Below are 21,561 nucleotides of genomic sequence, written 5' to 3'. Positions count from 1 at the left end.
CCTCTCAACCATCAGGCTCTTGAACCAAAGGAGATAACTACACCCACTTGCCCATCCATTGAGATACTCCCACAACCAATTATTCCACTTTAAGGATCCTTTACCTCATCATTTCATGCTCTAGTTATTTATTGCTATATATTTATATTTGCATTTGCACAGTTTGTTGTCCTCTCACTCCAGTTGATCTTTCATTGATCCCGTTACTATTCTATAGATTTGCTGAGTGTTCCCACAGGAAAATACGAGGTGATGTATATGTGCCTGACAATAAAATTTACTTTGAACTTTATTTAAACCTAAGGAGAATCTTCTTCAGACAGAGGCAGGTGAGAGTGTAGAATCAGCTGCCAGTGAAAGTGGTGGACGTGGCCATGATTGCAACATTTAAGAGAGTTTTGGATAGGTACATGGATGGTTGGGGTATGACCTGGGTATGAGTTGATGGGAGTAGGCAGAACGTGGGCTGATGCGGCTCTGGGTCTGCGCGTCCACTGGGAAAGTCAAAGGTCCAATATCTAGGAATCAGTGAGTCTGCTGGAGGCCGGAGGTGGCCTGTCCTGGGGTTGGGGGACTGTCTGCTCGTGTGGGTGGACGGGAGTGAGAGATGTATGTCTCGATGTCCATGTGATGAAGAAATGAATCTGAACCTTGATCTTACCTTAAATTTGCGGCATCTTGCAGATTCTCATTTTGATTTTTCACTCTGATTTCCCTCCCATTCCCACAGAAAGGAGGCTGGGATGCCAAGAAAGTCATCACTGTTCCTGGGAAGAAAGTCGAAGGCTGGATGTTGCCAGAAATGCCAGGCAAGTGGAAAAATTTCACATCAGTTGGGTAACAATTGTAGATAGAATTCACACGGAGTCTGGGGCTCACCTTCAGAACAAACCTATTCTTCATCACAAGCTGACATCAACAGGGGAGTTACTAATCCTAGAATTAATAGAATCATGGAGAAGTGGGTGGCAACATGAGTCTTGCGAGACCATGGATCTGCGTCCTCTCCAGGGAGCAGGCCTGGGCAAGGTTGTATGGAAGACCGGCAATTGCCCATGCAGCGTTTCCCCTCTCCACCACACCGATGTTGTCTGAGGGCAAGGGCCGATACAGCTTGGCCCCACTGTTGTTGCCGGAGTTGCCAGAACGAGGTTGAAGGCAACGTCGGACTGCCTTAGGGACTCCAGCTCTGGATTTGTCCTCAGGTTTACTCTTACAGCCTTTCCCATGAGTGAGTATGGCTGCAAGGCAGCGGAGGTTTGAAATCAGTTTTCCCCTTCCCAGGCTGACGAGCTCCATCTACCCGAAGCACTGGTTTTTTTTTTATTTTTTTATTTTTTTATTAGTTTTTCAAAACATTTTACAAAATTAAAAACCCCAAATCCCAATGAGGAGCATTAATACAGAGCAAGGTTAAGCATACAATAACAATATGCTACACAGGAAGAGAATTGAACAAAAAAGCACCTAAATTAAAGACAAGTGAGCTTAGTGTCCTCCCCAAACCCCACAACACAAGAAAAAAAACAACAATTCCAGACCAACCACCACACAATATAGAGAGTATAAGTCCGGACAGTCAAACTCCCAGACTGTGAATACACTTAGCAACAGAGGATAATAATGCCTACTACCAGAAAAGAAAGGGAGCTGAAAGCAAGGGACCGAAAAGAAAAAAAAACCCTAGTCAAGAGGAAGGTTATGACAGTACTCGATAAAAGGCCCCCAGATCTTATGGAACTTTAGATCCAAATTAAGAACTGAATAATGAATTTTTTCGAGGTCCAAGCAGGCCATAATGTCGTTAAGCCATTGCGCATGAGTGGGCGGGGCAACATCTCTCCATCTAAGGAGGATCAAGCGTCTCGCCAGGAGAGAGGCAAAGGATAGTATTCGGCATTTGGTCGGACCCAGACATAAATCTGTCTCGCCCCAAAAACCGAACAGAGCAATTAAGGGGTTAGGTTCTAGGTGCTGATTCAGAATACCCGTGTAGTGAAGACATCTTTCCAGAATTTCTCCAAGCTAGGACAGAACCAGTACATATGGATGAGAGAGGCCACGCCCCTCTTGCATTTATCACAGAGCGGACTAATGCCAGGGTAGAATCGAGATAGTTTAGATTTAGACATATGGGCTCTATGAACAATCTTAAACTGTAAGAGACAATGGCGAGCACAAAGAGAGGTTGAGTTAACCGATTTGAGAACTGAGTCCCAGCTCTCCTCGGATAAGGAGATATTTAAATCCTGCTCCCAGACCATCTTAATTTTACCACAGGGGCCCGTCGTAAGGCTGCTAGTTTATCTTGGATAATTGAAATTAAACCTTTACCTAGTGGATTAATGGAGAGAAATAGGTCCATAGCATTTTTCGCAGGCATTTCAGGAAAGTTGGGAATTAAAGGAGCAGTAAAGTGTCGGATTTGGAGATATCTGAAAAAGTGAGCGTTAGGCAGGTTGAACTTAACAGAGAGCTGTTGAAAAGAAGCGAAGCGGTTATCAATGAAGAGATCTTCAAAATGTCTAATGCCCTTCCTGTACCAAACATGGAATGCTGAATCGAACGTGGTAGGTAAAAAAAGGTGATTATGTGCGACAGGGCTAGAAATGGAAAACCCCTGGAAACCATAGCATTTCCTGAACTGAGCCCATATACGCAAAGTGTGTCTAACCAGAGGATTAGCTATTGATCTGGGCAGACTGCTAGGGAGTGCAGAGCCAAGAAGTGCAGATATAGATAATTCTTTAGTGGAGCTCAACTCCATTGCCACCCAGTTAGGGCACTCAGGTTGACTGTGGAAGAAAGACCAGAAGGCAGCACAACGTATATTAGCTGCCCAGTAATATAAGCGAAAGTTAGGTAAAGCCGTGCCACCCTCTTTTTTAGATTTTTGGAGATGAATTTTATTAATTCTAGAGCGCTTATTCTGCCACAGATATGACAAAATAATAGAGTCTAAGGAATCAAAAAAAGATTTAGGAATAAAAATTGGGATAGATTGAAATAAGTATAAGAATTTGGGGAGAACATACATTTTGACAACATTGATACGACCTACCAAGGACATAGATAGAGGTGACCATTGTACCAGACTCTGTTTTGTAGCATATGAAAGATTGACAAAGTTCTCATGAAAGAGATCTTTAAACTTCCTTGTGACTGTAATTCCAAGATAAATAAATTGATTATGGACTACTTTAAAAGGGAGATCTCGAAATATTAGTTCTTGTGCTTCTTTATTAATTGGGAAAAGTTCACTCTTATGTAAGTTGAGTTTATAGCCAGAGATCTGGCTAAACTGGTCAAGAAGTGAAAACATTAGAGGTAAGGATGTAGACGGATATGAGAGAAAGAGTAGTAAGTCATCAGCATAGAGAGAGACTTTATGCTCAACACCCCCTCTCCAAATCCCGGTCAGTTCAGGACATTTTCGAAATGCTATCGCCAGAGGGTCTATAGCCAAATCAAAGAGAAAGGGACTTAAGGGGCATCCCTGACGGGTGCCACGTTTGAGATTAAATACTTGGGATTTCTGAAAATTAGTTAGAACAGAAGCAGTAGGACACAGGTACAACAATTGGATCCAAGAGATGAAACTTTGGCCGAGGTCAAATTTTTCTAAGACTGCAAAAAGGTAGTTCCACTCTATACAATCAAATGCTTTCTCCGCATCAAGGGAGATAACACATTCTGGAGTCCCAGTTGGAACTGAGTATAAGATATTAAATAGACGCCGAATGTTAAAAAAAGGGAGACGGTTTTTAATAAAGCCTGTTTGGTCATCAGAGATAATGGAGGGAATAACGGTTTCTAATCTATGAGCCAACACTTTAGCTAAGATCTTTACATCAACATTGAGCAGAGAGATCGGCCTGTACGAGGAACACTCTGTTGGGTCTTTGCCCTTTTTTAAAAGAAGAATAATAGATGCCTCATTGAAAGAGGGTGGCAATTTGTCGTAGTTAAACGAATCAGATAATACTGAAAGTAACTGAGGAGAAAGAAGTGAGGAGAATGATTTATAAAATTCCACAGGGAACCCATCAGGAGCACTGGTTTTAAGGCCCCAGGACCCGCCTTTGTTCCTTCTCCTGTCAGTAGAACCAGTTCCACTGGGCTTAGAGGCTTTTTTTTAAAAAACAAAATATACTTTATTCAAAAATAAAAATAGGTACAATAAACCATTCAATGACTCTCAGTCCTTTACAAATGTTTCCATTACAGTCTTTACAGTCCCACACTTTTGTGCCACTCTGTTATTCCATATTTACATACAGTGGTTTCGGGGTATACACCCCGCAACCCACCCCTCAACTCCCACAGGAGAAGAACCCTAGACTGTGGTAACTTCCCCACCGGGCCCTTGCGGTGGCTGCACCGAGTTTGAGTGTGTCCCTCAGCACGTACTCCTGCAGCCGAGAATGTGCCAGTCGGCAGCATTCCCCCACGGACATCTCCGTGTGCTGGTAGACCATCAAGTTTCGGGCCGACGCAAGAAGGCCAGGAGTTTTTTCTCTCTCTTACTTTTTTATCATTACATTTATTCTTTGTAATTTTCTAAAAATTTGATTAATTTAAAAAAAAGGCCAGGAGTTGGACTTGGTTGTCAGAGGCTATTTGAGGCGCACGCCGTGAGGAGCACTTTTAGGCAGTGGGAGCTTGTCCCCACTACCACTCCTCGGCTTGACAGAAACAGGCCCTTTGGCCCATCTAGTCCATGTCGAAGCCTGAAACGCTTCCTGACCCGAAGTTTTCATTTGAGATGTTAAAGGCAGAGTTTTGTGGCATTTTTCTCTGGACTGAACAGTGACCAATCAGCAAGCAGCATTGCGTAAAAAGAGCTATCTTTCAGTCAGGTCTGAATTCAAGATGTAAAAAGCAGAGCTTCAAGCCAGTTTTCTCTGAGTCGGACAATCAAAGTCAGTGGTGTGTAAAAAGAACTACCTTTTAATCAGGACGGCAATTGAGATTTTAAAGGCAGAGTTTTGGGGCATTTTCTCTGAGTTGAGGAGGGACCAATCAGCAAGAAGGATTCATTAGAAAGGGACAGTGCAAACAGAGCAGCCAGTCATCTGGAATATGCCAGTGTTTAACGTGGCTTTGGCTCAACAGGCTTGGGTGAGGTACAGTATCTTGCAACTTTCTCTTTCCTCCTCTTCCCCCCCCCCCTCTTCTTTTTTTGTTCATCCTTATCTGTTAGGGCATAGATAGTGTCATGAGAATGGCTCCCAGGAAGTGTCCTGCACTGTGTGTGGGATATGGGAAGTCTGCGAGACCTCCATTCTCCCAGAAAAACACATCTGCACCAGCTGCACTGTGCTGCAACTCCTGAGAGAACGTATTAAGGAACTGGAGCTGCAGCTCGATGACCTTGGACATATGGGAGAATGAGGAGGCGATAGACAGGAGCTACAGGGAGGTAGTCACCCCTAGACTGCAGGAGACAGGTAAGTGGGTGACTGTCTGGAGAAGGGGAAATGCACAGCCAGTGCAGCGTACAGCTGTGATCCTTCTCCTCAATAATAAATATACAACTTCAGATGCTGTTGAGGGGGAGGATCTACAGAGAAAAGGCACAGTCTCTGGCACTGAGTCTGGTGCTGTGGCTCAGAAGAGCAGAGAGGTGAAGAGGACTGCAGAGTTGATGAGAGATTCCTTTGTCAGAGGAAGAGAGGGTGCAATGGAGACCCTCGGATGGAACGTTGCCTCCCTGGTACTAGGATCAGGGATATCTCGGGTCGGGTCCATGGCAGTGGGAGCAGCCAGAAGTCCTGGTGCATATTGGCATCAATGGCGTAGGTAGACAAGGTGAGGAAGTCCTGAAGAGAGATTTCAGGTAACTAGGTAGAACGATGGGAAACAAGATCTCCAGGGCAGTAAACTCTGGATTGCTTCCTGTGCCACATGTCAGCAAGGGTAAGAATAGGATGGTTTGGCAGTTGAATGTATGGCTGAGAAACTGGTGCAGGGGGCAGGGATTCAGAATTATGGATCATTAGGATTTCTTCTGGGGAAGCTGTGACCTGTACAAAAGGGACAGATTATACCTAAACCCAAGGGGGTCCAGTATCCTTGCGGACAGGTGGCTAGAGTTGATCAGGAGGGTTTGAACTAATCTGGCGGGGGATGGAAACAGGAGTGAGAGTGCTGAAGATGAGGTAGTTGGTTTGCAAACAGAGGCAGTGTATAGTAAGACTGGTAGCAAGGAGAGGCTGTGATAGGACAAAACTGCAGTCAACAGGATGATTTGCAATGCAAAAGGCAGACAAAATCAAAAAGGGTGAGTACGGTACGGAAGATGTTATATTTGAATGCGTGCAGTATACGGAATAAGGTAGATGAACTTGTAGCGCAGTTACAGATTGGCAAGTATGATGTTGGCTGAAAGAGGGTTATAGCTGGCAGCTTAATGTCCAAGGATACACATTGTATTGAAAGGATAGGTAGGAAGGCAGAGGGGGTGGCTTGGCTCTGTTGGCAAAAGAATCTAATCAATTCATTAGAAAGAGGTGACAGGGTCGGAAGGTGTTGAATCATTGTGGATAGAACTAAGGAACTGCAAGGGTAAAAAGCCCCTGATGGGAGTTGTTTACAGACCACCAAACAGTAGTAAGAATGTAGTCTACAAATTACAACAGGAAACAGGAAATGCATGCCAAAACGGCAATGGGAGAAGGTTCTTGGCAAACTGAAAGGTCTGAAGGTAGATAAGTCACCTGGACCAGATGGTGAACACCCCAGGGTTCTGAAAGAGATGGCAGAAGAGATTGTGGAGTCATTAGTAATGATCTTTCAAGTTTCTGGAACGGTTCTGGAAGATTGAAAAATTGCTCCATTCTTCAAGAAGGGAGAGAGGCAGAAGAAAGGAAACTATAGGCCAGTTCACCTGGCCTCAGAGGCTGGGAAGATGTTAGGGTTGATTGTTGAGGATGAGGTTTTGGGGTAATTGGAGGCAGATGATAAAATAGGCCATAGTCAGCATGGTTCCCTCAAGGGAAAATCTTGCCTGACAAGTTTATGAAGAAATAACAAGAAGGATAGACAAAGGAGAATCAGTTGATGTTGTGTGCTTGGATTTTCAGAAAGCCTTTGACAAGGTGCTACACGTGAGGCTGCTTAACAAGCTACGAGCCCATGGTATTGCAGGAAAGGTTCTAGCATTGATAAAGCAGTGGCTGATAGGCGGGAGGTAAAGAGAGAGAATAAAAGGAACCTTCTCTGATTGGCTGCAGGTGACTAGTGGTGTTCCACAGGGGTCTGTGTTGGGACTGATTCTTTTTATGTTAAAAGTCAATGATTTGGGTGATGAATTGATGGCTTTGTTTCAAATTTTGCAGATGGTACAAAGATAGATGGAGGGGCAGGTAATTTTGATGGAAGTAGAGGATCTACAGAAGGACTTAGATTAGGAGAATGGGCAATGAAATGGCAGATGGAATACAGTGTTGGGAAGTGTATGATTGTGCCCTTTGGTAGAAGAAATGAAAAGGTTGACTATTTTCTAAATGGAGAGAAAATACAAAAATCTGCAGCACAAAGGAACTGGTGAATCCTTGTGCAAGATTCCCAAGAGGTTAATTTGCTTGTTGAGTCTGTGGTGAGCAAGGCAAATGCGATGTTTGCATTCACTTCAAGAGGACTAGAATATAAAATCAAGGATGTAATGTTGAGACTTTATAAAGCACTGGTGAGGCCTCACTTGGAGTATTGTGAGCAGTTTTGGGCCCCTAATCTTAGAAAGGATGTGATGAAAGTGGAGCGGGTGTAAAGGAGGTTTACGAAAATTATTCCAGGATTAAATGGCTTGTTATATGAAGAGCATTTGATGGCTCTGGGCCTGTATTCGCTAGAATTCAGAAGAGTGAGGGGTGACCTCATTGAAACCTATCGAATGGTGAAAGGCCTTGGTAGAGTGGATGTGGAAAGGATGTTTCCTATGGTGGGACAGTCTAGGATCAGGGGAGACAATGTTAGAATGGAGATTATTTGCCACAGGCAGCTGTGAAGGCCAAGTCTTTATATATACTTACGGCAAAGAAGGCAAGAGATTGGGGCTGAGAGGGAAAATGGAGCAGCCATGATGAGATGGCAGAGCAGACTTGATGGGCCAAATAGCCTAATTCTACTCTTATATCTTATGGTCTTATTCCTACGCAATACAGTATTATTTGTGGCAGTATGGTGGGTATCCATTCTGCTCTCCAGTATTTGCTCGGTGGGAGTCAAGCTGGATTGCATTCATTTGCAGATACCTGTGAGCTCGTTCTTGCCAACAATATCCACAGAATCAGGAACTTGGGCTATATATTTTTTTTGTGTGTCTACATGTTTACTGCTATCTTAGATGTGCTGTATATGCCTTGTGCTGTATATGACCGTTTTGCACCTTGGCCCCAGAGGAACATTGTTTCGTTTGGCTGTATTCATAGATATTCATGTATGGTTGAATGACAATTGAACGTGAACATACCTACTCCCCCCCCCCCACCACAATCTCTACCCTGCATGTAGTGCGTATATAGACAGGAGGGTGGGGTCAGTTTCAGGACCAATGTTCTGCTTTAACCTGTCAATGTACAATGACAAGCTTCCGTCTTGGAACTTTATGAAGCCGCTGCTAGGCTAGTAACCAGGCATGGGTTTACTCTAGTTTGACATTTACATAATATTGAATATTTATATGATATGATTGAGGAATGATTGCAAGTTTTCAGAGCAATGCACACAAAACACTGGAGGAACTCGGCAGGTCAGGAAGCCTCCGTGGAAATGAACAAAGAGTCAACGTTTTGGGCTGAAACCCTTCTTCAGGACTGGGAAGGAAGGGGGGAAGAGGCCACAGTAAGGAAGGAGGACAAGCTGGAAGGTGATAGATGAATCCAGGTGGATGGGGGGTGGGGGTTAAATAAGTTGTTGGGAGGTGTTAGGTGGAAAAGGCAAAGGGCTGGAGAAGAAGGAATCTAATAGGAGAGGAAAGTGGACCATGGGAGAAAGGGAAGAGGGGCACAAGGGGTAGGTGATAGGCAGGTGAGGAGTGGGGCAAGTTTTCAGAGCCCAGTTAATTAACAACGGCCAGTTCCTCCAGCATTTTGTGTGTGTTGCTTCAGGTTTTACAATCTGCAGTCTCTGATGTCAGAGATCTGAAAATTCCAATAAGGCGCACTAGATATTGGAGTTTTATTGTGGTGGCGATCTCTCCTGTTCTGTGTGTGAACAGATCTACCGGAAAATTAGCGTGCTTGTTACCCTGATAGCCGGGAAGCTCTGTCACGTGAACTTGCCTTTGCTTTAGGTCTCATCACCGATATCCTCCTCTCCCTTGACGACCGCTTCCTGTACTTCAGTAACTGGCTGCATGGTGACATCCGTCAATACGACATCACGGACACCAGAAACCCCAAGCTGGTTGGGCAGGTGAGAGGGCATGGACAGATTCTGCTTTGGTTGGAGATCCAAATCATGAGAACTTCGTTCAGGGAAGTTTATCGTGGTGCGTGGTGAGGAGGAGGGGGTGAGAGGGAAGGCTATCCTTGACCTGATGTCAATGAGTTGATGAATAAGGCACAGTTGGGAAAACTGAGGCCTACATGAAGGCCAGACCAGGCCAGTCCAACCCAAACATGCCTTGGGAGGAGGGTCCAACTCAAACAAGCTAGATCCCAATGTTCATAACCAAGTTCGTTTATTACACGGTGGAGGTCTGAAGTCTTACACCCAGGTACAAGTTGATAAAATTGGCAGATGGAGTTCAATCCTGATAAGTAGGAGGTAATGCATTTTTGAAGTACGTAATGAGGCTGGGACATTTCTCCGTGAATGAAAGGAAACAGAGTGATCTTAGTGTGAATGTTTAAAAGATCCTTGACGGTGATTAAAGAGCCCTAAGGAGCACTGTCTCTTTGTTAGGACACTGAATGCAGGAGAAAGGAGATTATTTTATTTATTTAGAGAAACAGCCCTTCAGCCCAACGAGCCTGTGCTGCCCAATTCCACCCATGTGATCAATTAACCTATTAACCCGTAAGTCTTTGGATTGCGGGAGGAAACCAGAGCACCCAGAGGAAACCCGTGTGGTCAAAGGGAGAATGTTCAAACTCTCTACAGACAGTGGTGGGATTTGAACCTGGGGCTGTAACAGCATTACGCTAACCTCTATGCTACCGTGTCACCCTGATAACGTGACTAAGGAGGCAGAGGGGATTATGTTCTGTTCTTTTTCATTCAGGCACTGAATACAAAATGTTGGTCAGATCCCAGCTGGAGTTCTCCAGTTCCTGCACTATACGAAGGACGTGAGAGAGCAGAGGAGATTTGTCAAGGTGTTGCCTAGAATGGAGCAGCTCTGTTTGAGAAACTGGAGAGACGGGGTCATTTGATGTTGTTAGTTGTTCAGCGCAAGATTCAAAAATTCAAAGAACTAAAGTACATTTATTATCAAAGTATGTCTGCAGAATATACCCTGAGATTCACCCACGAAAGAAAGAAACACTATGGTACCCACCAAGAAAGCATCAGCACCCAATGCAGAAAATAAAAAGAACAAATTGCACAAATGGTAAATGAGCAACAGACAGAATATCAAACATCAGACCAGGAGTCCAGTCGTTCAGTTGTGGGCTGAATGGCCTGTTCTTTCTGTCCTATAAATAACTGTTCTTTATGTTGTACTCATAAAGAAACACGAACTAAGGAAAAGTGCGGACCTGTGGAGCAATCTGGGAAAAAGGCTTAGAGTGAGTTACTGCTGGACTTTGAGTCAGTGTAGGTCAACAACACATAGGATGGTGAACGGGCCGGGGTTTGGGAAGTGCGGACGAATCTGAGTGAGTTCAAGTTTGAGTTTGGGAGATCAGAAGTTGCCCATGTGTTGAAATCAAAGTTGAGTGTCTTGTCAGTCGCACAAGTCCAGGTGTGCACAGCTGCAATGAGAAACCTGCATGATGGAAAAGCAGCGGAACAATGGTGCGGTGGTTAGTGAGACACTATCATAACACCAGCCACCCGGGTTCGATTCTGTCACTGTCCGTAGTTTGTACATTCTCCCCTTGACCCCAAGTGCTCTGGTTTCCTCCCACATCCCAAAAGCATACAGGATAGTAGGTTAATTGGTCACATGGGTATAATCGAGAGGTGCCGCTTATAGGGCCAGGAGGGACTGTTCCTCTGAATAAAATAAAAGCATCATTCACAAGAACATCAAACATAAATTATACACAATTTTACAAGAAAGAGAAAACACAATTGTTGCTAAACTGTAGTGACTAGGGTCGTGCCGGTTGGTTCAAGAACCGAATGGTGGAAGGGAAGTCACTGCTCTTGAACCTGGTGGTGTGGGACTTCCTGATACTACACCTCCAGCCCAACGGCAGCTGTGAGAAGATGGCGTGGCCTGGATGGTGGAGTTCTTTAATGATAGATGTTGCCTTTTTGAGGCAACATTTCTTGGTGGTGGGGAGATTTCAATGATGGAGAAGGATGGAAGTAAGGAATTCTCGATGCAGGAAGGTTCAAATCTTACATTGTGCACCTTTCCCTTTAGCGCTTCAGGAAGCATAAATCTAACTTATTATCTGTGATAATAACACTTTATATGTTAGTTACATGTACTGTGTTGTGCACCTTGGTCCCGGGGAACATTGTTTCCTTTGGCGATATACATGTGTACAGTTGAATGACAATAAACTGAACCTGAAACAAAACTGTGGAGACCAACTGTGACTTCCTTTCAGGTGTTTATCGGAGGGTGCATCTTGAAGGACGGACCAGTAAAGGTTCTGGAAGACAAGGAATTGAACTCTCAGCCTGAGCCACGAATCGTTAAGGTAAGGTCAATTCATTGACTCTGCTCTTATCCTCCTCCATCCTCTGAGGTTCCAGGCTGAGGTCAGCTCTGATGAGTCCTGCTCAAAGTTCAAAGTAAGTTTATCATCAGTACGTTCATGTTCGCGTATACTATGTCGAGGTTCATTTGCTTGCGGGCGTTTACAGGGAAAAAGTAAAGAATACAACAGAGTATATGGAAAACGATCCATAAACAAAGACTGACAAACAACTAGTGTGCAAATTAAAATAATACTGAGAATGAGTTGAAAGGAGTCCTTGAAAGTGAGTCTGCAGGTTGTGGAATTGTGGTGAGTGAATTTATCGGCTGGTTCAGGAGGTTGATTGTTGCAGGGTCCTGTTGAAGTGCTTCGCACTGAAATATTGACTGTTTATTCCCCTCCATAGATGCTGCCTGACCCGCTGAGTTCCTCCAGCATTTTGGGTGTTCTGCTCTGGTTTCCCAGCCTCTGCAGTCGTTCCTATGTCTCCCAGGACTCGGCTTAGAGAATCTCTTTCTGGACGTTCTTCAATGCCGATATTTTCTTTCAAGTCAAGTTCAAGTTTATTAGCATGGGCAGACGTACCCAGGGGATATGTAAATACCATGAAAATTAGCACTTTGCAGCAGCAGCCTAGTACATTACAAACTTAAATCATATAAACATAAATTAACATAAATTATACAAAATGTACATGGCCAAATAACACAAATACCTATAATGACATTAGTGCAAGTTGAGGGAAATCTGGTCTAAATGGAATTAGGGTCAGTATTGTAGCCTAGTGGTTAGTAAGTGTTAGAGATTAGGGTTTAATTCTCAACACTCTCTGGAAGGAGCTTATACTTTCTCCCCATGACCATGTGGGTCTCGCCCAGGTGCTATCTGATTGTTGCTCAGTGACCACTTAGCGTAGAGTTTAGCATAACGCATTACAGCGCCACGAAGCCTCAAAAATGATTCGGGTTCAATTCCCACCATTGTCAGTTAGGAGTTTGTACATTCACCCCATAACCGTGTGGGTTTCCTCCAGGTGCCCAGGTTTCCGCCCACATTCCAAAGACGTAAGTGTTAGGGTGAGAATGCTATGTTGGTGCCAGAGGCAAGGCGACACTTTCAGGCAGTGGGGAAGAAGCATCCACCCTTACCTCCCCCACCTGACTGTTACACACCCCCACACCTCATCTGGATCCACCAATCATCTCCCATTCCCTCGCCCCCCTCTCCGGTCTGCCTCACGCCCTCCCTCACCTCGATCCACCTATCTCCTGCGAGCTCTTGCTCCACCCCTTTCTTTCACCTCTTCATACTGGCTCTGTCTCTTTCAGTCCTGATGAAGAGTCAGGATCTGAAATGCCGACTGTCCATTTCCCTCCACAGATGCCGCCTGACCTGCCGAGTTCCTTCAGGAACCCGTTTGTTGCTCCTCAATAACTGGAACACTGGTAAACTGTAATCTACTCTTAACTAATTCCACTGTCTACAGATTCACTTACAGGAACTCTTCACAACTAATATTCTCAGTATTGTTTTCATTTGCACGGTAGTATTCTATTTCGCTTTGATTGTTTGTCAGACTTGGTCTGTATATACAGATTTTCGTAAATCCTGCTGAATTGTTTCTTGTAAATGCAAATCAAGACCCAGGGTTGTATATGGTAATATATCTGTATGTACTTTGATAATAAATTTACTTTGAACTTTGAACTTACCATTTACATGCACATTTTCCACACTTCAGATTTATGCAAAGGCTTCAGAACTTTGTTTCAGTTGGTGTAAGAGTCCAAATGCTTTGTTTTCTTAAGAAGCATCTATGGACATGAGAGATGCTGGAAACCCTGAGCAACACATACAAAATGCGGAGGAAATCAGCAGATCAGATAGCATCTATGGAAAGAAATAAACAGTCGACATTTCGGGCCAAAACCCTTCATCTGTGATTTCCCCTCCGTAGATGCTGCCTGACCTGCTGAGTACCTCTGGCATTTTGTGCGTACTTGTTTACTGAATTGGCTTTTGGATGTGGGGTGTACACAAATGAAACTCCTTACATATCTCAAATAACATCCTTCTACCACAACAGGGAACAAGGATACGTGGTGGACCTCAAATGATTCAGCTAAGCTTGGACGGGAAACGTCTGTATGTCACCACGTCTCTGTACAGTGGGTGGGACAAACAATTCTACCCCGAACTTGTCAAGTAAGTCATACACACAATCACAGAGCCCTTCTTTTAAATCAAGGTGCCATTCCACCCAAAAAATAATGCCAGATCTTAAAAATCGTGTTAAATTTTATAGGAGAACACAAAAAGTAGAAACAGGAGTGGGCCATTCAGTCCATCGAGACTGTGCTTCCATTCGTTAATTTCCAATTCACTGCCAGTTCCCTGCACTCCCCCCCGCCCCCGTCTGAATCAGAATCAGGTTTAATATCACTGGCATATGTCATGAAATTTTTTGACTTTGTGGCAGCCGGCTGTCGTTATTAAACACTGTCATGGGATTTCTAGCATTTCTCTTGGTGTGTCTAAAGAGGTTGTTCCCCAGACCCTCTTTTATCCTTACTCACGGGGTCTCAGATGTCAATCAGGTTGGGATGATGCAATCCCTCAACCAGCCCACTCTGGTCATCCCCTGAGGGGCTTCAATGAATAGTACAGTACTCAATACACAATTCCTTCTCCAAGAGACAATGGCCGTTATCAATGGTTTTGTTTCGCTGAGGCCAGGACACATTCCAAACCTTGTGGATTCTCTCTCATTTCCTGGGTCCCAGACCTGAATTAATAGCGATCTTGCGATTCTCAAAAAGGAGGGGGCAACTTTGTACCCTTCGGCCCCTCAGAGTTGTGGCACATTCATAACACCCCCTTCCTTCAAAGATTTTTACAACCAGTAAAAATGAATTAATACAGAGTCTTACAGGATTTCAGAATCTAACACAATACAAAAGAGTTTTTTTGCACTACAGAGTAATACAGTTATACATTCAATTCAGCATCTAAACAGTTAGCGATTACATTGTCACTTCCTTTAATATCTTAACATCTTGTACCTTAATAAATTCTTTTAGCATCAGACTCCAATTTGATAACCACCTATTTTTATTCCTTTTCTTCAGCAAACAAAAACTAAAGAGTTGTGATCTTAGCTTACGTGTATACTATAAAAGTTCATGCAAATACTAATCTTTATTTTACTTTCAAACTTAACAGTCAATCTTCCATGGGGGTTGTCTTTATTATTCACATGCTTAGTCGAAATCCCTTAAAACCGGATCCTGCTATTTAAAATGGCATCCCGTCAACCCTCGCCCCGTTTCCAGTTAACTCCCACGTGGTGAGCTTGTGCACCAGTGTGGAATAGGCGTTCGCCTGCACCTTTCATAGGAGTTATTTTATCCACAATGTGTTCCAAACTTAGACCATTTTCCGAATTTCCACACAATTCTTTAATTTTAAGCAAGTAGTTGGTTTTATCTTCGGGACCATTCATGCTATTAGTTTTCAGTTTAAACTCTGCAAGCGATCCCTCTTTGTCCAAACAGCATTTCAAATTCTGCCTCTTCACAGCACACCCTTGAATAACAATAGCGTGTGGGGCACCTTTACATTCCAAATCAACCTGTAGTTGATTCGCAGGCACCGCGTTACCAAGCCATTGTCTCTGTAGCCTGGTTGCTGCTTCTGACATCAATCCAGACTTTAAAATTTCTTCATTCAATTTAGGAACTACACTTTTCCCTTTTCCTTCAATAATAAGATTCACCTCACCACCTTTTATCTCCTCACTAACTTTTAACACACCTTCGAACACAAACAACTGGGAATTCTCACTTCCCACTATTACCAAGGTTAACCCTTTCTTCACTGAACCAAGTCCATCTGACCCACAAGGACTGCATTCCTTTTCAACTGAATCAAATACCTCAGACTTTTTCTGAGCTCCGTTACTAGGTTCAGTACCACGTGCATCCACATCTTGAACACACTCAAACGGGACATTTGCCTCTTCCAGGCTTTCAATACCCGTACCCTTTTCAAATTCTAAATTCCCCTGATCCTCCCAGTTACTCTCTGGGCAACTCCCTTCCGGAGTAAACTCAACCCCGCATGCTGAAGCAACCTCATCTGCCAACCCAGCAGACTTCTTCAAGGTAATGGCATCCTTTTCATCTAGGACTGCCCTCATTTCATTATCGGGAACACCTTTAGAATTTTCAACTTCTTCAAACAGTTCTGCCAAACTAGACAGATCATCCATGTCCAACCCTGGACCTTTTAACAGCCTTATCTGTTTCTCATCTTTACTCCGTGCCTCTATAAATTTCCTCCTGGCTAAGGGCAGGACTACCTCCTCTCTCTTACTCTTTTTCACTTTCCTATTCTCCGTTTTACCACCCTCTAACCCCTCTTGGTACAGGGTCGGTAAAAACGTCTCGGCCAAATCGATACTGGCCGGATTTAAACTGGTCTCGTTCTCAGCTGCCTTTCTCGACATGCTACGAGTGGTCGCACATGCGGGATAGATCTTGGGATCTAGGGGCGGGTCCTCAACACTTACAGGCTGGCTCGTCAGCTCCATGGCCGACCAAACCTCACCACCAGCTAAATCGTTACCCAGAAGGAGGTCTACGTCAGTTCTCGGGAATTCTGATCGCATCCCTGTTTCAACTGGTCCAGATACCAGCTCACAATTTATAATGATCCTATGCAAGGGCACCGCTTCTGTCCCTTTTCCTATGCCTCTCAAAGCTACCTCTCCAGTCTGAGGACCAAAACCTAGTACCGTACTGCGAATCAATGACAGTTCAGCTCCCGTGTCTCTCCAGATCCGCACTGGAACTGGTGTGTCTCCCTCTTTCACAGACACGGTTCCTTCTGAAATACATTTCTCAGACCCTTCTCGTATTCTGTCTACCTGGGGCTTTCTCATCGATTTACTGATCACCACAATACATCCTATAGGGACTGCTGCTCTCCATTTTCTCGGAGCAAGGCACTTAGATGCAATATGACCCACCTTTCCACAATTAAAACAGGTCAAGCCAGGACCTCTCCTGCCATCTTGCCTTTCCTCCTCCTTAATTTTACCACTAGCTCCCGGCGGGATCTCTGCCTCAGCCGGCGGGCTTTCTCTACCGTTCCCACGGTCTCTCTGGTAACTTTTATTCGAGGAAAACTTTGTCTTGTGGGTTAGGGCATATTCATCTACAAACCTAGCAAATTCGGAGATGGACTTATTCGGCTTCTCATTCAAATACATCCAGATATCATCCAAAACACAACCTTTAAATTCCTCAATCAGAATTAACTCCCTGAGACACCAAAATCTTCTTTCACCAATTCTGCTGCACACCAACGATCCAAGAGCACACCCTTCTCATAGGCAAACTTTGCATACATCTGATTCCAACCTTTCTTTAAATTTCTGAACTTTTATCTATAGGCCTCAGGTACCAATTCATAGGTCTGAAGAATGGCCTCCTTTACTTTCTCATAATTCTCAGACTCCTCCTCCTCCATGGACAACGCCGCATATGCCCGTTGTGCCTTCCCTTTTAACACACTTTGTAACAACACCACCCACTGCTGTTTGGGCCACTTCTGATTCACTGCCACCTTTTCAAAATGCAAGAAATAACTATCAACATCCGTCTCCTCGAACGGAGGTACTAACCTAAACTCCCGACTAACATTAAACCGCTCCTCTCGGTCTGACCCTTGAGCTCTTCGCTCTTGCCTTAACTTCTCCATGTCCAAGTCATGTTGCCTCTGTTTCTCTTTCTCCTCATTCTCCCTCTCCTTCTCGGCTCGCCTTCTCTTTCTCAGCTACTTCCAGCTGCTTTAACTTAATTTCATGTTCCAACCTTAATTTCTCCAACTCTAACTGAGCCGTCCCACTGGCTCAGCCTTTTATCAGGGATATCACCTTTTCAGGGATATTTTCCAATACCTCAGCTGAAAACACGTTCTTCACAATATAATACTGAGTTATGGCCCTCCGCACCTCCCGCTTTTTCATTGACAACCTCACCTCTGCGAGGTTTAGTCCTTTCGCAATATTTATCAAGTCCGACTTTGTGGCAGCCTCTAGCGCCTCCAGAGTCGGGTTTTCTATAAATTCGTCAACGTCCATCTTTGCTGGTTTCCCGTCTGGTTACCCGCGCAACCAGACCACGTTTGGACTTAAAAGCCCGATTCACTGGCCCTCCAATTTGGTATCAAATCTCGAGATGAGACCCCCACTTTGTTACAAACCCCGTAACTGGGTCACTTACCAGCAAAGATAGAGAGGTCCGTTGAAGTCTGATGATACTATTTTTAACAGTATTTATTAGTAAAAATACACAAAAATAATATCAATGCAAATATACAGATAATATACATTGTCAATACTAAATCTAAAAGTGCAGGTATAATAATAATAAGAAATAAGCTTTATCGTTGTCTAGGGGATAATGTATTGTCCGATGGAAATATAAAAGTCACTCAGTTCATGCAGGCTGCAGCCTTTGGGGACCGCTGGGTTTGCAATGGTTGGAGAGAGGGAGAGTTTTAGAAACTTGCCGGCTTTCCTTTTATGATTTCGATCCGTCAGAGTCTCGTTGGTGTGGCTGTTCACTTGTGGCCTCTCCTTTAGCTAAGCCGTTCTTCCATGGTGAGTCCGCCAATCCCAGGCAAGGGAAGAATGCACACGGGCCCCCACCGGCTGTCGCTATTAAACGCTGTCATGGGATTTCTAGCATTTCTCCTGGTGTGTCTAAAGGGGTTGTTCCCCGGACCCTCTTTTATCCTTACTCACGGGGTCTCAGATGTCAATCAGGTTGGGATGATGCAATCTCTCAACAAGCCCACTCTGGTCATCCCCTGAGGGGCTTCAATGAATAGTACAGTACTCAATACACAATTCCGTCTCCAAGCGACAATAGCCGTTATCAATGGTTTTGTTTCGCTGAGGCCAGGACACATTCCAAACCTTGTGGATTCTGCGTGTCTCTCTCTCATTTCCTGGGTCCCAGACCCGAATTAATAGCGATCTTGCAATTCTCAAAAAGGAGGGGGCGACTTTGTACCCTTCGGCCCCTCAGAGTTGTGGCACATTCGTAACATTATATATACAGTGCCTATTAAAAGTATTCATCACCCCCCCCCCGGAGGTTTTCATGTTCTATTGTTTTACAATATTGAAACACAGTGGATTTAATTTGGCTTTTTTTGACACCAATTAAAAGAAAAAGACTTTTTCGTGTCAAAGTGAAAACAGTTCTCTACTAAGTGATCTAAATTAATTACAAGTGTAAAACACAGAACAATTGATTGCATAAGTATCCCCTCCCCCATTTCCCATTTAATAATGACACACCAAATTATCGCTGGTGTAGCCGAATGGTTTCAGAGTTCACATAACTAGTTAGACGGAGATCACCGTGTGCAGTCAAGGTGTTTCAATTGATTGCTTCCTGCCTTGTTGAGTTCCTCGGGCATTTTGTGCGCATTGATGCCAATGAATGGTGTCAGTTCAGTGCAGTGACCTGTTTTTCTTGCAGGGGAGGATCGGTGATGCTGCAGGTTGACGTGGACACAGTAAAGGGCGGCCTTTCGATTAATGAGAACTTCCTGGTGGACTTTGGGAAGGAACCCGATGGGCCAGTTCTTGCCCATGAAGTCCGATATCCTGGAGGGGACTGCAGCTCCGATATCTGGCTGTAGATGAACTTTGGGTGATATTGAAGGTGGGGGGGGGGGAAGAAAAGATCCTGGGGTGGGGGCGGTCAAGAACCATTAAGGGTTTTAGAAGCTCCTCTAATACTGTTCTCCTAATAACTAATATCGCCTGATAACTAATCAACTGAAGCAGCTGCTTTGATGCAAAGACTAAATTTTCTTATCTTCTAAATGTAAGTTCAAAGTAAAACCTCTTATCAGAGTGTATAAGCGTCACCACATACAACCCGGAAATTCTTTTTCCTGCGGGCATACACAGCAAATCTATAGATCAGTAACTGTAAACGGGATCAATGCATAACAAACTATGCAGATGCAAAAATATAAATAAATAATGAGCACGAAATAACAAGATGCACAGTCTCCAAAGTGGGATCATCGGTCGCGGGAACACGAGAAATGGAATGAATATAGTGTTCCCGAGCCTGATGGTTGAGGGGTGGTAACTGATCCTGAACCTGGTGGTGCGAGTCCTGAGGCTCCTGTACCTTCTACCTGATGGCAGCAGTGAGAAAAGGGCGTGGCCTAGGTGGTGAGGATCTTTGATGATGGATGTTGTGTCTCTATGGCAACGTTTCATGTTGATGTCTCAGTGGTTGGGACAGTTTTACCCGTGATGTACCGAGCCGTACGTGGAGCTCTTTTAAAGGGAGTACTTCATGTGTATCACTTCTGTTGTCTTAACACTTTGCTCGTGAACTTTTTGAGGAACTTAATGCAACTTTATACACCCCTCTCCTCTCAACTGTGTGTCAGTGAAATTGATGGCACAGAAGGAGGCTTCATTTTCTCTCTTTTTCTGAGTTGGAGTAGGTGAAAATACGACTGCCATCTTCTACTTGAGCAACGCACACAAAATGCTGGAGGAACTCAGCAGGGCAGGCAGCGTCTATAGAAATGAATAAACAGTTGGCCTTTTGGGCTGAGACCCATCTTCAGGACTGCAAAGGGAGAGGAAAGACATCAGAATAAAAAGGTGGGGGGGGAGGGGAAGGAGGACAAGCTAGAAGATGATGGGTGAAGCTGGGGGGTGGGGGGGGGAGGGTAAAGGGCTGGAGAGGAGGGAACCTGACAGGAGAGTCAACCATGGGAGAAGGGGAAGAAGGAGGGGCACCAAAGGGAGGTGATGGACAGGTGAGGAGGAGAGGTAAAAGGCCAGGAAGGGGAATAGAAGCAGGAAAGGGGAGAGAAAAGAAAAGAAGAAAATTACCAGAAGGAGAAAAATCAAATCAAGCCAAGTTTAATTACCATTCAAGCCATGCGCAGATTACAGCTGAACGAGACAGTGTTCCTCTGGGGGCCAAGGAGCAGAACTTCCAAAAATAACAAATAACAAATCCAAAGAAGCATATTCACTAAAAAAAAACACATAAATAGTCCAGGACCCGAGCCGCAATGTTTGGCAGTCAATGGTACAGTTTCCTGGCAGTGTCCAGACGCATTCAGTCCAGCCTGTCGTTCCACTGCTGGACTGACGCCTGGTCGAATTTGTGCCCCTCTCGATCTTGCAAGGTTGATAGCTAAATATACAAAGGCCGAGCATTCGGAGGACACACCACAAATGAACAGGGCACTGATGATGTTTCAGGCCAGGGCTGTTGTGCTTCGATGTTCACGACATTAGGTTGGAGGCTACCTTGTCAGAGTATGAAGTGTTGCTCCCCCACCCTGAGAGAGGTTTCAGTGTGGCAGAAGAGGAGGCCAGGGTATTTGATTATATGAGGTCCTCTGCCTATTCTTGGCTGATCTTAATTTCAACCCTCTCTCGCACACTTTGTGATGCACCATCAATAACTCTCAGAGATGGGAGGCGAACGATAGGCTTTTATTAGCTGAAAGAGACCACGATTAGCAGCAAGAGACCACCACACAACATCCTGGAGACTGAGGGTGGAGCAGTGGATCCAACCGCCTTTATACAGGGGTCTGTGGGAGGAGCGTGTCCAGACAGGTATATGTAGTTCACCACACTTTGTTTACACATTTCTTAATACTGTTACAA

General features: G+C 44.4%; 1 protein-coding gene across 1 annotated transcript in view; it reads left to right on the top strand.

Moving 5' to 3' along the window:
• Positions 1-19,911, top strand: part of selenbp1 (selenium binding protein 1) — a 43,636-nt gene extending 23,725 nt beyond the window's left edge. The window contains exons 8-12 of the mRNA XM_073061084.1: positions 731-809; positions 9,296-9,417; positions 11,733-11,825; positions 13,912-14,030; positions 19,382-19,911. Of these exons, the coding sequence (XP_072917185.1) occupies positions 731-809; positions 9,296-9,417; positions 11,733-11,825; positions 13,912-14,030; positions 19,382-19,544 (576 nt within the window). The 3' untranslated portion in view covers positions 19,545-19,911. The remainder of the gene's footprint in view (positions 1-730; positions 810-9,295; positions 9,418-11,732; positions 11,826-13,911; positions 14,031-19,381) is intronic.
• The last annotated feature ends 1,650 nt before the right edge of the window (positions 19,912-21,561 follow it).

This window comes from Hemitrygon akajei, chromosome 11 (assembly GCF_048418815.1).
Source record: "Hemitrygon akajei chromosome 11, sHemAka1.3, whole genome shotgun sequence".
NCBI lineage: Eukaryota > Metazoa > Chordata > Chondrichthyes > Myliobatiformes > Dasyatidae > Hemitrygon > Hemitrygon akajei.
This window is presented reverse-complemented; position numbering and strand designations above follow the sequence as displayed.